This window comes from Aspergillus pseudotamarii, assembly GCF_009193445.1.
Source record: "Aspergillus pseudotamarii strain CBS 117625 unplaced genomic scaffold BDV38scaffold_32, whole genome shotgun sequence".
Lineage (NCBI taxonomy): Eukaryota > Fungi > Ascomycota > Eurotiomycetes > Eurotiales > Aspergillaceae > Aspergillus > Aspergillus pseudotamarii.
In genome coordinates, this window is record NW_022475046.1 from 121411 (window position 1) to 135945 (window position 14535).

The 14535-nt window shown below is 46.4% G+C and overlaps 5 protein-coding genes across 5 annotated transcripts; 3 read left to right on the forward strand and 2 right to left on the reverse strand.

Moving 5' to 3' along the window:
• Positions 1 to 1452: 1452 nt before the first annotated feature.
• Positions 1453 to 3304, reverse strand: BDV38DRAFT_248962 (deubiquitinase OTU2). Its single transcript, XM_032054775.1, has one exon. It carries the CDS (start codon positions 2993 to 2995, stop codon positions 2018 to 2020), a length of 978 nt encoding a protein of 325 aa, XP_031912779.1. The 5' UTR covers positions 2996 to 3304; the 3' UTR covers positions 1453 to 2017.
• A 112-nt stretch (positions 3305 to 3416) lies between these two features.
• On the forward strand, positions 3417 to 5108 carry BDV38DRAFT_248963 (short chain dehydrogenase/reductase family). Its single transcript, XM_032054776.1, has 4 exons — positions 3417 to 3672; positions 3729 to 3963; positions 4027 to 4330; positions 4383 to 5108. The coding sequence occupies exons 1-4, from the start codon at positions 3643 to 3645 to the stop codon at positions 4600 to 4602; spliced, it is 789 nt and encodes a 262-aa protein (XP_031912780.1). The 5' UTR covers positions 3417 to 3642; the 3' UTR covers positions 4603 to 5108.
• Positions 5109 to 5484: 376 nt separating this feature from the next.
• Positions 5485 to 8278, forward strand: BDV38DRAFT_283662 (putative potassium uptake transporter; the record flags this gene model as incomplete). The annotated part of the gene is made up of 11 exons (XM_032060081.1): positions 5485 to 5521; positions 5584 to 5704; positions 5782 to 5918; positions 5979 to 6168; positions 6245 to 6369; positions 6423 to 6464; positions 6521 to 6826; positions 6885 to 6999; positions 7146 to 7860; positions 7912 to 7955; positions 8008 to 8278. The coding sequence occupies 11 exons, from the start codon at positions 5485 to 5487 to the stop codon at positions 8276 to 8278; spliced, it is 2103 nt and encodes a 700-aa protein (XP_031912781.1).
• Positions 8279 to 9589: 1311 nt separating this feature from the next.
• On the forward strand, positions 9590 to 12100 carry BDV38DRAFT_248965 (glycoside hydrolase). Its single transcript, XM_032054777.1, has 3 exons — positions 9590 to 9798; positions 9864 to 11605; positions 11667 to 12100. The coding sequence occupies exons 1-3, from the start codon at positions 9766 to 9768 to the stop codon at positions 11797 to 11799; spliced, it is 1908 nt and encodes a 635-aa protein (XP_031912782.1). The 5' UTR covers positions 9590 to 9765; the 3' UTR covers positions 11800 to 12100.
• On the reverse strand, positions 12054 to 13160 carry BDV38DRAFT_248966 (uncharacterized protein). The gene is made up of 2 exons (XM_032054778.1): positions 12413 to 13160; positions 12054 to 12344 (listed from the first exon to the last, which is right to left on the reverse strand). Exons 1-2 carry the CDS (start codon positions 12688 to 12690, stop codon positions 12290 to 12292), a joined length of 333 nt encoding a protein of 110 aa, XP_031912783.1. The 5' UTR covers positions 12691 to 13160; the 3' UTR covers positions 12054 to 12289.
• Positions 13161 to 14535: the final 1375 nt, after the last annotated feature.

Sequence of the window (14535 nt, forward strand, 5' to 3'; positions counted from 1 at the left end):
CTCCTACCTGTATAGCAGGGACACCCTTTTTCTTTAGCAATTTATCATTTTGTTAAAGATACACAGCGGAATGAATTCCAAACGTTCTGAACTACTCTAGTATAAAGAAAGTTAAGATGACGTCGGAACATGTGCTTGTTTTAGATGACAGTACGTGACAATACGTACTGGGCAAAAGTGTATCCCTCTTCAGTAAACTACCGTATGCTACAATACACGAAACCAGCTATTCTGAGTCATCAGAACTCCGGGGTAAAAACCTCGCCCTTCTGTTTCTTCCCCACAACCGCGCATTAGTAACTGAACGACAAGGATCATGTCAAAGAGATTGGTCGCTTGCAATTTAGATCCCTGATACTTCAAACTCCACGGAAGACTTTATCCATCAGTAATTTAGTATACACTCCGCGGGTGTTGCGGAACTGACTTCCAAGTTCGATTCTTGATACAGGCAATATCGGATTAGTCCCAGAGAGGCAAGAACCTCGGTAGTAAACACACCAATCACAAGCGCTTGTGGTCTCACTCTTGAGATGCACGAGATTGGCCTCGGGTAATTAAGGAGCCATTTTCGTTTCGTTGTCGACTCGATGAGTGTCTCCTGCAGGAATAATAACCAATATACAGCATATAAATCTTCGGACGTTGACCGAAGAGCCAAATCGCTTTTATACAGGAAGCGGGAGAGGGATGTGGTGAGGGGGTCTCTGGTAAAATCCCTCGTATAGAACGAATGATATAATTTGAAACCAGGAGTGCAGGTCGATGGCGAATTCACATGCAGAAATTAATATAAAATCCATTTGTAGATGTCTTGGAACAGTACCTAATGCACCCACCTAAAATCATGTGTCAATGTGATTTAGATTCATGTTGGAAGTAAATGCACCGTATGTTCATGGTCCGTATTCGGCGTGATACAGAGAGTGCTCGAGGATGCTGCCTTACCAGGCTCCCATGAAGCTTTACGAACCATCAGACTATCTACATACATCCGTGTCTTCACTCAATGTCCTCAGCTAAGGCTTTCCTGGCATGTTGTACCATGTGGCAGTCTGTATACTCATACTGCTGTTGCTCTAAATAACATGGATAGAATCTGCTGAACATGAAGGATACATATGCTTTTCTAGATCAAGGAACCTATGGTCAAAGTGAGGGACTGATAACACGATGCGTCGCCTATCGTTCATGGGAGTCTTTCCTTGTTAACTATCTACGGAGTACCTTACTAGTAAGCGCCCAGACATACCCCTCAGGGCTGAGCACCATCACACAGGCCAGTAAATGATGGTCTTTCACTATATATCTTCTAAGTTCTGGAATACATTCGAGCTTGCTAGGTCTCGGACTCCTGGAAAGAGCCTGTACGGTTGAAAATACACTTATTTTCAGCTAGATATCTTTCGCAAGCTATAGAACAGTGCCTGGATGCGTTCGTACCAAGATAGGAGGACATCCTGGTCTAGTAGGCATGAAAAATGTTACGTTGAGTTTTCACGTCGTGGACTGGTCTACGATAAAAACGCGTAATGATGCGTATCCTTCCTATGTGCGATGCTAATCATCACACGAGGGAATGCTTTTGGTTACCCATGCCATGTTCGTGCATTGACCAGTCAATGCACCCAAACTGGGTATTTCAACACATTCGATATTTCTGCGGGGTATCGGTCGAGCCCCAAATACTTTTATAATCGAGCTACCACCACCTAACAGGAGAGTTTGTTTGGCAAAATGCATGGGAAGCAACTCTAAACCGTTGGAAGGGAATTATCCACACTGCCTTTGGTCGATATGATCGGACCCTAACGAAGCCGGGATACCAGAGGTCTTGGTGAGGAAGAACCTCGACAACCTATTCCAATGCCATCAGTGGCACGACAAGGGGCATAAACAGGAGAATTGAATTCTCGACTGAAAATGAGTACCTGATTAGAAAGAGATTTAAAACAGAACCCGAGTTTCGCGACGACGAAGGCTTTGATCGTATATTGACTTGCGTAGGTGGCCGAGATCATTTCATAAGCGCGTTATAATGCTCACCGAGACCGTACGTATGCCGATAGTAGGCCAACCAAATGATGCGTTTGCTCTTCTGTTCGTCATCATACTCTTGAGTATCACCTTCGATCTTTTCAATCCTTCCGTCACCTTGTATGATGTTGATTTCCACACCATATGCCTTAGCAATGGCTAAAAGCTCTAATTGCCCACCCCACTCTGCTGTAAGCTTGATCTTGCGAGTGTATAGCTCCACGGGCTCCTCCATGAAGGGCACAAAATCATCTTGGTGCTCATTTATGAAATCGGCTGTCACAGCCCTAACTGCTCTATAGCCATCGTGTTGAGGCGAGGCTACCGTATCAATGCGGGACTGAGTCGGGGTCTCAAGGACAATTCTTTTCGGGTCGGGTTTCAAGCCAAGGCCTAGCATTTCCAGCTGGTAGGCAATAGCGGAGTAGAGACAGTGCCCATCAGGCTTTATCTCAACCTGTTTCAACCCCAACCGTTTGAAAACACCATCCATGACCTCTTGCTCATCTCCACGATAATCTGTTTGTTTTGCAGCTTCTTCTGCGGCAATGGCAGACTGCGCCGCTTGCTCCGCAGCGCGACGTGCCAGACGAGCCTTCTGGCGATTGGGTTTCTTAGGTCGTGGTGACGGGGTGGAGGCCTCTGAGGCCGCGGAAGATGTATCTGGAGAATTATCTATCGATGGAGGGTTCTGTGAACCATCGGTTTGATCCTTCTGTGTTTTATCTTCTTCCGAACCATTCAAACTGAGATCGTCGAGGTCGTCAATGGGCGGGGTAGGCTCGCCATTTAACTCTGCAATCTCGGCCTGGTGTCGTTCGGAAAGTTCACTCTGAAGCCTATCGCATTCTTCGTTGATACCCCGGCGGGTCTTCTTCGTGGCAGATTTCTTCTTCTGAGTGATGCGTGCTTGGAGATCTTTTTGTTCCTTGCGGTGTTTCGCTAACAACTCCTCCATTCTGGTTAGGGATATAAAAGTAAAAGAAAATCTATCGGTCTAATTAGAAATCAAGATAAGAAGAAGAAGATGAAGAAGAGAAACGAAATATGAAACGAGCGCAAGCTATGAAACTGCGGGAGATGTTGCTGTTGGCACCCCATCTCAAGATCTAACAGAACTGTTACAACCCCGCAAATCCTTTGCTGGAGGTTGCCCTAGACGGCATCCTAAAAAGGTATAGCGCATCGAATGCAACTGATGTTGGTTCAACGCCAACTCAGACTAATAACCATAATTTGATATCAAGATTCCAGCCCCATGTTCAAGATAAATTCTGATAAGATATTCTTATGATTTAATTGAGGAATTATCAGATATTTGGTTCTTTGGGCTGACTTACATCTACGTAGAACGATGTCAAAGATCGTATTAATGTTTATCCTGTTCCGGGCGGCGTACAGCCTCGGTATCTTCCGTTCAGTAATCTCGGCCGTCGGATAGCTAGGAGCTAGAGTAGTAGTTATATGGCACGAAAGCCCATCTACTCCTGGATGTCCTTAACGTTAACCAGACTACATCCACCTTGAACTTATACTGATCTCCATTTCCGTATAATACCCTGATACTTCATTTGTTGGCCATCTTTAGTGTTTGGCGCTGCTATCATGGATTCCCAAAGCCTTTTCAATGTGAAGGTCAGCAATGAAAGTCCCATGAAAGCACCTGGGTCTTTACTGAACAGTGTATTTAGGGCAAAGTGGTGCTGGTCACCGGTGGAGCCAAGGGCATTGGTCGCATGATCTCTGAAGGATACGTAGCGAACGGTGCCACCGTTTACATTTCGTCTCGTGATGCCAAGGCTTGTGAGAAAGCCGTAAACGAGCTCAATGCGCTTGGCAAAGGAAAGGCACACGCCATCCCCGCCGATTTTTACAAAGAAGAGGATGTTAAGAACTTGGCTGAAGAGCTTGGAAAGCGCGAGAGCAGTACGTTCTTGGCTAACGCCACCATCTGACTGTGCTGCCGCCTTAAACTAATTCACCAACCAGAGCTGCATGTTCTTGTTAACAACTCCGGATCGAACTGGGGTGCTCCTTACGATGAATATCCTTCCTCTGCTTGGACTAGAGTACTCACCCTGAACCTCCACCGAGTCTTCGACCTGACGAGGCTTGTTACACCCCTGCTGGAGAAGGCAGCCACCTCGGGCGACCCAGCCCGCATCATCAACATCGGTAGCATCGATGGTCTTCGAGTTCCAGCACTTGAGACGTTTGCTTATAGTGCCAGTAAGGCCGGTTTGCATCATCTGAGCCGAGTCCTTGCAAACCACCTTGGTAGAAGAAACATCACGTACGTGTTATTTACGATTTGATAGAACGCCCACTAACCGAGTCACCTACAGATCAAACTCGCTGGCTTGCGGTCCCTTTGAAAGTAAGATGATGGCTGCCACCCTTGAAACATATCGGGAGCAGATCGAAGGAAATATTCCACTGGGCCGTATTGGTACCCCCCAAGATGTGGCCGGTGCCTGCTTATTCCTGAGCAGCCGCGCTGGCTCGTATGTGAATGGAGCCACTATCACACTGGACGGTGGCAGCGCTATTGCTGCCAAGCTGTGATATCTAGATTGATGTAGTACATATCAGGAATATTGACTCCACAATCCTGCGATTAACAAGATAGCGTCCTGTTACAGAAGGTTTAACCTAAAAATTCCATTGGCATATCTATGAACCGTTTCTTTTCTTTTTCTGAATCTTCACCTGCAGGCTTATGTACAATGCTCATGCAGATTAAACTTTTAGTTTGGCACGTTTTTCTTAGCGGGCGCATACCAATCTACTACTGGTATTAGTAAATACTGAACCCTATTGACATCATCGAGGTTCTACATCGCTCTGTGCGCATACTATTATGACATAACAGTGTCAACTGAACGGCGCCACATATGCCATAACTGGCGGAAGTTCGCGGGATGTATCGCCAGGCTGCCTGTAGCAAGGAAAAAAAGCATATTCATTTGGGATCGCAAGCCATCAGCCCTTCTGATATTAGGATCGACTTACGGATGACTCCGTTTCAAGCTGAAGTGTCAGGGTGGCTGTACGGAGTGTGCAGCCTATTTGTTTTGATCTCGATGAAAGTACTGGCCCAGAAAATTCCCTCTTATATTGCTTGCGATCCTCCACTGGGGGTGTCGATCTAAACCATAGCGACGGATCGCGTGGGGTTGAGGCTCGCTGCAGCCGCAATTGGTCTGGATTAATCCCTCAATTTGATACTACTTACTTAATACGATTACTTGGTGCGTTTCACGTGAGCAGTCATATTATTTGATTTTAATATAGATCTATATGTTATGCTATTTAAATATCAAGATTTCGAAGAATTACCCATAGTCCTGTGCTGCACTTTTGGATGAAGCAGCTGCACTCCTAGCGATTTTGGCCCTAGTGTGCCCTACATATCGAACATTCTAATATCAACTGCTATCCGTCAGCATGTGGAAGCCGCCGGTGAACTTTATCACCTTGCATTGTAAGTCGGGAGATTCCGAAGGCATTATTGAACAGCACTGACTTGACCGCTCATGAGCGTAGATACATACATCATTCTCTGCAGTCTATCGGGGATAGTGATCCTTTATCCCTATGGCAATCTGAGCGCAATCAATGCATTCTTCTTTGGAGTCAGCTCTGCCACAGTTTCAGGACTTAATGTGTTGGTCTGACCGTCTCCTATCATCTTTGAAGAACTATTACGGAGAAGAAATTGTCGCTGAGCAACTTTTCGTTCAGTGTTGATCTGAAAGAGCTTAAAACATATCAGCAGCTGTTTTTGTACTTCATTCCCACCATTTGCAACATGTGCTTCACCAATATCCTCGTGGTAATCGTGCGACTCTATTGGTTTGAGAAGCGTTTGAAAGAGACAGGTACTTAACTGGCTCTTTGCTACTCATGTCGGGACTGTACTGAAGCGGATCATCCGATAGCTCCTACTGCCTTTCGCCCAAGTTCACGTCCAATAACTCCTAAGGAGTATGACTATGACCAGGAGGCACAGCCCAGAAAACTGAATATCAATTGTGTCCGGGACTCGGAACAGACCGCCGGAGAGAGGACTAGTAATATGGACAACGAGCGCTTGGCAGGCTCGAACAGAAGCCAAACAGTGCCACAAGAGTATGTCAAACCCATCCTTGCATTATGGCCATAGTCTTTGGTGTGAACCTTACTAAAATTTCAGTTCTATAAGTAGACTAACTGACTCGAAGCCTCCAGATGGCCAGGACTCAGATACCATCCAGCCAACTAACCGTCGTATCTCCTTTGTGGACAACAATAAGGCTCTATACATTCCTTCTCCACGGGAACGTGATAGAGGTATACAATCCTATTTTAATCCCGATTGCCAAATCTATGCTAATGGAACAAAGGCCAGCCTATAGTGGAGGTAGACGAAAGATCAAATAAGGATGGTACGTGAGCTTGTTCCTTCTATTTAACAGGACGAAAAATGGCTCATCGGCATCAGAAATATCAGAATATGCCGAAAATGACGACGCCAAGTCAGAGATTCGCCGTCGGTTAAGGGATGCTTCTAACCCACTCGAACGTGTTGCTTCCTCCTTGTTTGTGCTCGGTTCGCAGCCTAGCAAGACTCAAGGCTCACAGCTTCGCGAAGCTATCTCCTTATCTAAGAGCTCGAACCTTCCAAGTATTTCGGCAGAAGCGACCCTCGGTAGGAATTCAAAATTCTATAACCTGACTGCTGAAGATCGGGAAAGGTTGGGAGGTATAGAGTATCGGGCTCTAAAGATATTATTGAAGACCGTGTTAGGTATCGATCTTGCCATCAAAGCTATCTGAAGGATTGGGACTAACAACTCCAATGGTAGGGTACTTTTTCGGTCTCCATATAATCGGTGCAATATGTCTAGTGGGTTGGATACAGTATGCTGGTCCTAAGTACCGGGATTACCTAAAGGAATGTGGACAGAATCATATCTGGTGGTAAGTGCATCACCGAGCAGTATCATACTTTCATATTGCCGACCGGGATTATGCCTAAAGTAATGGGACTGTTTGAAGCATTCTCCCAAGGCATTGCGGCATGGAGTTTAAGAGCCAAGCGTATACTCACATCGATGCACTTTTAGGGCGTTTTATGCGGCGCAGACGATGGCGAACAATCTGGGGTTCACCCTTACCCCAGACTCCATGGTCAGCTTCCAAGATGCAACTTTTCCCATGCTAATTATGACATTCTTAGCATATGCTGGGAATAACCTCTATCCTGTTCTTCTGCGTCTCATTATTTGGACTACCTACAAAGTTACTCCAAAGCACTCGTCGCTCAGAGAGCCCCTGGATTACCTCTTGAAGTATCCTCGCCGATGCTATACGCTGCTTTTCCGTAGCAAACCGACTTGGGTCCTCTTTGGGATTATCTTCTTCTTGAACGTTGTCGATGTTCTCTTGATCGTTGTGTTGGATCTGCATAACCCCGCTGTCAACACCCTCCCTGGGGGAACGCGGGTGCTGGCTGCCATCTTCCAAGCAGCATCAGCACGGCATACGGGGACATCGAGTTTCAACCTTGCCGATGTAAGCCCAGCCGTCCAATTCAGCCTACTGGTCATGATGTATATCTCTGTATTCCCTATCGCTATTAGTGTGCGTGCGTCCAATACCTACGAAGAACGTTCACTTGGAGTGTTTTCCAGCGACGGCGAAGTCGACGAGAGTAACACTACGACTTACGTCCTGTCCCATGTGCGAAATCAGCTCAGCTTCGATCTGTGGTACATCTTTCTTGGAATATTCTGTATCTGCGTTGCCGAATCGAACAGAATCATGGATTCTTCTGAGCCGGTGAGATCGTCCTGAACGTTCAGCTCCAGAGCAGAGGTTGATAAAGAACAGGGGATCTCCGTCTTTGCGATATTCTTCGAGGCCATTTCTGCATAGTAAGCTACCAGTCCCTGGAAACTACTCTAGAGCGGTATTAACGTTTCATAGCGCAAATGTCGGCCTCAGCTTAGGTTACCCAGGAGTCAATACTTCTTTGAGTGGACAGCTGTCGACTTTCAGTAAAGTCGTTGTCTGCCTTATGATGATTCGAGGAAAGAACCGCGGGCTGCCCTATCAATTAGATCGGGCTATTCGTCTTCCCAGCGAACGCCTAGTTGACGACCAAGTGGATTCTGGGTCGGATAATCCGTATGCGGACGGGCAATTGGATCCGATGGACGTTCGAGACCTGAAAGTGAAACGGTATCACACTAAATAACATCGGTTTTGGGTCACACGACTATACATCGCCCAGATAGACTCCCATACATGTTTTTTAGGTGAATGGATCTTGTAATAGACAGCAGGAAAATTACCACATGGTGGCCTAGCTCCCTGCCATTTGACAACCGAGCGATGAAACCTGGCTAGTGTAAGGAAAGCGCTTAGTAAAGGAAATGTACTCTGTACTGTGTTAAGGTAACCCAAGGGAGAATAAAGAAATTCGATAGATAAGACTAAAGGAGCGCGTGATGTCGCCTGACTCCAATAGTGCTTGGTCTATTAAGCAGCGCGAAACTTTGAAAAGCCGAGATAAGAATGACAGATAGTATAACGCTCGTGCGCGTTAGGAGGAGTTGGCCGTGCGAATACCAGCTAATTAATTAATAAAGGGAAGAAAGCTTCTGTCTCTGGATTTTTATGGGTCGGTGGAGCGATGACATTGGTTATGCCGTCATAACCTTTTGGTTGGCACTGCTGCTTTGCTGGTTGAACAATCCATCTTTTTTTTTTCTGGCAGATAGAGATTGGATGCTCTATTGAAATCTTCACGAGTAAGGAAAAGCACGGTTTTTGTCTGTTTTTGATCATTTCTACACCGCTATCTCTTGGGGGGAAAAGCAAAGGGAAAAAAAGAGTCGTCCCACGGAGGAAAGATTCTCGAATAGATTTCAATAGATTCATTCCTTAGTGTTGTGACGTCGCGGGACCCATTTAAATTCTACTAAAAAAGGATGCCAACAATCGCACTAGGAACTGTGGCCAATTTGCGAAGAGAGATGGCTATGAATAGTACTCAGGACTTTATTCTTAAATCAATCGCCTTCACCTTCAACTTCTTTGTCCAGCTCTCTTCGCTATACTGGTACCAGTTACAGGCCACCTAAATTCTCCAACGACCCGTTGAATACCGCCTGAACGCCACATTACCGACCTTGCGTGCCCATTGGTTTCGCTCCACCAACATCCTTGTTCTCCCGAAACCCTTCCTCTATTTTTTTTTTTAAACCCCCGAATTCCTATTGTTCTCTTCCTTACCCCGTCTATCCTCCCAGAAATCTTAAGACGATGAGCTCGTCAAATGGGACCCACCGCAGGCAGGACTCCGTAGACCCCTTTTCTCATCCCGACGTCTATTATGGTGACGAGGAAGCCAACGCGCGCATTAAGGACCGCAGACGTGCGTTCTCAACGGTAAGGAGGGGACCCCGGAGTAAGGTCAATAACGTCAACTAATCATCCCTGGGTATGTACGACAGAACCTGAACCAGTTCAATCGCCAGGATATCCAAAATTTCCTTGGTGGAATTCCGGCAAGAAGAGGAAGTCACGGTAGGTGTTTTCTTCCTATCTGTAGCAATCCTGAGTCAGGTATACTGACGCACGTGGTCAACAGATGAGATTTCGGCTCAACCCCGCAAATTCCTTATCGATGTCGAACAAACGCTGGAGAGTCTCTTGGAAAGGGAGGATACGGACAGGAACATGCAGATAACCATTGAGGATGTAGGACCCAAGGTGCGTGGATGGGTGGTCCTTTCAGCCCCTCTTCCCCGCCAGGCCAATACTAAACCGGGATATAGGTGCTTTCCCTAGGGACCGCAGCATCATCTGGATACAACAAATTCGATGTGCGAGGAACGTACATGCTCTCCAACCTCCTGCAGGAACTTACGATCGCTAAGGACTATGGCCGGAAAGTCATTGTCCTTGACGAGGCTCGTCTGAGCGAAAACCCGGTCGCTCGTCTCTCCCGTCTCATTAAGAATTCTTTCTGGAACGCCCTGACTCGCCGGATCGATGGGTCCAATATTGAGGTAGCGGGCCGAGATCCCAAGGACTGGACAGACGATCCACGACCCCGTATCTACATCCCACCGGGTGCTCCTGAGCAGCTGGAGTATTATAGGGGGATTGCTAAGGCACACCCGGAACTCCGTCTGGATGTGCAGGTGCTGGATTCAGACATCACCCCGGTGTTCGTGAAGGATCTCAACAGTAAACCCGGTCTTCTCGCCCTGGCAATGGAGAAGAAGTACGATGAAACTACCCAGAAAACCGAATATTCCGGGGTGCCATTTGTGGTTCCCGGAGGACGGTTCAACGAGTTGTATGGGTGGGACAGTTATATGGAGTCTCTGGGGCTGTTGGTCAGCAACAGAGTGGACCTAGCCAAGTCCATGGTGATCAACTTCTGTTTCTGTATTAAACACTATGGAAAGATTCTGAATGCCAACCGGTCCTATTACCTGCTACGTTCCCAGCCGCCATTCTTGACTGATATGGCTCTGAGAGTGTATGAGCGGATCAAGGGCGAACCTGATGCGCTGGAGTTCCTGCGGACTTCGATACTTGCTGCGATCAAGGAATACTACAGTGTCTGGACCGCCGAGCCACGGTTTGATCCAGTCTCTGGCTTGTCGCGGTATCGCCCTGAAGGGCTGGGCGTACCGCCAGAAACTGAGCCAACGCATTTCCTCCATCTACTAACACCCTATGCTGAGAAGCATGGTATGGAATTTAATGACTTCGTTCAAGCTTACAATAATGGCATCGTTAAGGAGCCGGAGCTTGACGAGTACTTTTTGCATGATAGGGCTGTCCGAGAATCTGGTCATGACACAAGCTACCGTTTGGAGAGAGTTTGTGCCAATATCGCTACGGTTGATTTGAACGCTCTCCTTTACAAGTACGAGGTGGACATCGCTCGTATAATTCGGACTTACTTTAAGGACAAACTAGAGATCCCCCCTGAGTTCCGTACGGAACAGTCGAAGGACATTGCAAGCGAATCCTCATCTGTATGGGACCGCAGAGCTAGAAGAAGAAAAATGAGGATGGACACCTATCTGTGGGACGAAGAAAAGGGGATGTATTTTGACTACGACACTGCTAAGCAGGAGCGGACCTCTTATGAGAGCGCCACAACCTTCTGGACAATGTGGGCAGGTCTCGCCACTCCTCAACAAGCGTCGGAACTAGTCAGCAAGGCTCTTCCGAAGTTTGAGGCCTACGGCGGCCTGGTTTCAGGTACTGAAGAGTCGCGTGGTGTTATCAGTTTAGATCGGCCAAACCGGCAGTGGGACTATCCTTATGGATGGGCACCGCAGCAGATGCTGGCATGGACAGGACTACTCCGCTACGGCTACCAGGAGGAAGCCGAGCGACTTGCATACAAGTGGCTATACATGATCACCAAAGCTTTTGTTGACTTCAACGGCGTTGTCGTCGAGAAGTATGACGTCACTCGGCCTATTGACCCGCACCGGGTCGATGCTGAATATGGAAACCAAGGTGTAGATTTCAAGGGTGCACCTCGTGAAGGGTAAGACTCTTCTTGTCTTCATGGCTCTCGATTTACATTTACTAACAGTGTCTAATTCTAGGTTCGGTTGGGTCAACGCCAGCTTTGTCTATGGGTTGGAGATACTTAACGCTCACCAGCGGCGTGCCCTGGGAGCCATTACCCCATATGAAACCTACAACAAAGCTGTGGCAATCCAGAATGACAGCGACTAGGTTATTATGACTTGAACGTTGCATGAGGCACGTGTTTTGCTTTATTTTGGTACATCTGGCGGCCGTCATTGCTTCTGAAGGGCCAGAAAAGACGGGGTTCTGGACTCGGCAACAAAACTACACAGTTATACTTACATATAGTGCGGTCTCTTGAATTTTCTCTTTTCATTACTTTTTCTGATTTAATTCATTCTCTGAGGTTAAAGAAAAGGAAAAAGGGATGGGAATAGAAACTGGCTTACTCCGTACACTTTGAGGGTACTTTTGATGAGCTATGATCCAGCTACGAATGATACAGGCGCCACATGTTTTTTTTTTCAAATTTTCTTTTTTAGCTTGGCGAGTTTGACTTTCGATATATATAGTGTTTAGCAACTGTTTAATGAAGCATTTTAGGGTTTAATCTGCTAGTTGTTCCGGAGGTGGGAAGTTTTTTCTTTTTCTTTTCTTTTGATTTCCCCCCCAATACACAAGGACAACCAACAACAGCTCAAAAATCTTCCATTCTATAGACACCATAGGAGGGCTGCTCATACGGATGAGCCCTAGAGAATGCACGAATCGAGATAAGCGAACATAGAACACCCTATACGAAAATTCAACAAGAACATACTTCTTCAATGCCTCCACAGCTTTCCGGGCAATATCCTCACTAGCACACAATGCCTCTACCCTAATCTCCTCCGTTGTCTCCAATTCGCCCACCTTCCCGATGTGCGGGTTAGCTGCATCTCCAGGACGGAATTGGGAAGTGCCTGGAGTAGTCCAGCAGCACTCCGTGTAGTTCCCTTGACCGGGGTAACGGCCTGCGCCTGCAGAAAAGATAGCCGTCTTGCAGGCCGGTACGGCGGAGGGGGGAACAAAGAATACAAGTCTGAATCGAGGGGACATTATTGAGTATGTAGTGTGGTTAGAGGGTTGGGGTTTGTCAAGCTGGATTTGGTGTAATGTTGAGGTTTCACGGGTGTGTTGATGTGGGGTTGTTTTTCTAAGATTGTTTGGTCTGGACTGTTGGGGGTTAATGGGGATGCAAAAGTAGCAATATTATGACTTTCTAGTATATTAGGCCTCTGTCATTGCGTGCACCAATCAATTGCGCCCCCTAATTCCAGTGATAGGTTTGGAATGGCAAATGATATGTGTGGGAAGTATAAGGCTTTTTAGGTATATGATGGGTAACTGGCCATTGGATGCTGGACTGTTGCTGTTGGGCACCGATGCAGACGGCACGGAGAGGGGGAAACGGAATGTTTGTTGTGATAACGCTAAAAGGGCTAATTGCAGCTACCTTGCTAGCGTTTCATAGTTCAAGTGTAAATGGGTACTTTCAGTGTCGATTGTTTCCAGACCAATTGTGAAACATCCATTCACTGTTTAAGATGGAGTTATGATTTTGAAACTGTCTAAAAGGAGGGGTTCGATCTTGTCCTTGATATGATTGCTTACGGTGTACTATAATTCTCAAATCAATTGACAGTAAGAAAGGCCTGTGGCTTAGGTATCTGGGCGTTTAGGATATTGCTCTCATTGGTATTATGAGACTTGGAGGTAAAAGTTAGGTGAGCTACAGACGGAATGTAGCCGGGCTGATCTACGTACACTACTCCGTACACTAGCTTTTATTGTAGGTTAATTCTTGGGTTTGGACCCTGGTGCCTGCTTCTTTGTCTATTTGTTAGCTGCTTGATCTGCGATCTGAAGAGTCGATCTATACATCACAGCCCAAGTGGTTCATTCAACAGTTCTTTGATTACGACCAGACTAATATGAGATTAGTAGCCGGAAGCCGATGGTCTTGAGTGACTTCTGAAGAGGGTGATTTGTTGCAATAGTAATGACTAGTATAGTCAATATTCAGTGTAGCAGTTTTTAATGGTTTAGATGCGAGGCTGGAGATGCCAGTCCAATAGCCCCAGATGTTTGTGGCTAGGGTTCGCCATCACAATCACAATCACATTAACGATGAGGGTGACCTTGATCTGATAGTTGTGGCTTGAAAGTGAGTGAAGAGGTTAGAAGCAACTACACCTAGGAAGGTTACTATGATCGGAAATGCCTCTTCCAGCCTCTTACCTGTACTTGATACTATATACAACTCCTAAATTGTATAATGTCTGGGGTATGAATGCTTGACCTCGGTAAACATGGTTAGGGCGCGACAGAACCCGCAAGCGGGACCGGGAATGGCTGGCGACTGGAGGGTCGGATGGAACGGCACGTCGTTACTTAATCGTGACTGGATAACTATCTTGACCTAGATTCGGTTCCACATTCTTTGAGACTTGATTCATCATGCCCCGGAGTACAATGTTGCCAATAGCAATGAAATATCCCTATCCATGGTTATAACCGGTGCTTGAATGACACCATAGAAAAGCTTCCAGGCATTTTTACTTACCTAAACTCAGATAATCGACGGTGTTGCGGATTAATATCCGAAGCATTTGAATCAATATGAATCATACTCCAGAAATACTCGAAAACTCACTCTTATCAGGGCCCAGATACATGAGACTGTGAAGACTTACCTACTCCGAAGTATAACGGCGCTAAGGTTAACATTTTTTTTTTTTTTTTTTTTTTTTTTCAGTGCTTGGACTCCTGGAGACCAACACAGCCCGCTTTGGAGAGGGGTGTAGAATGTGCCATCTACACCTGCCTTTTTGATAATAGTTGCTGATAAAGGAAAGGGATCTTCTACAAGCGTTGCAACTTCTGCATTCAAACAACTTCTTT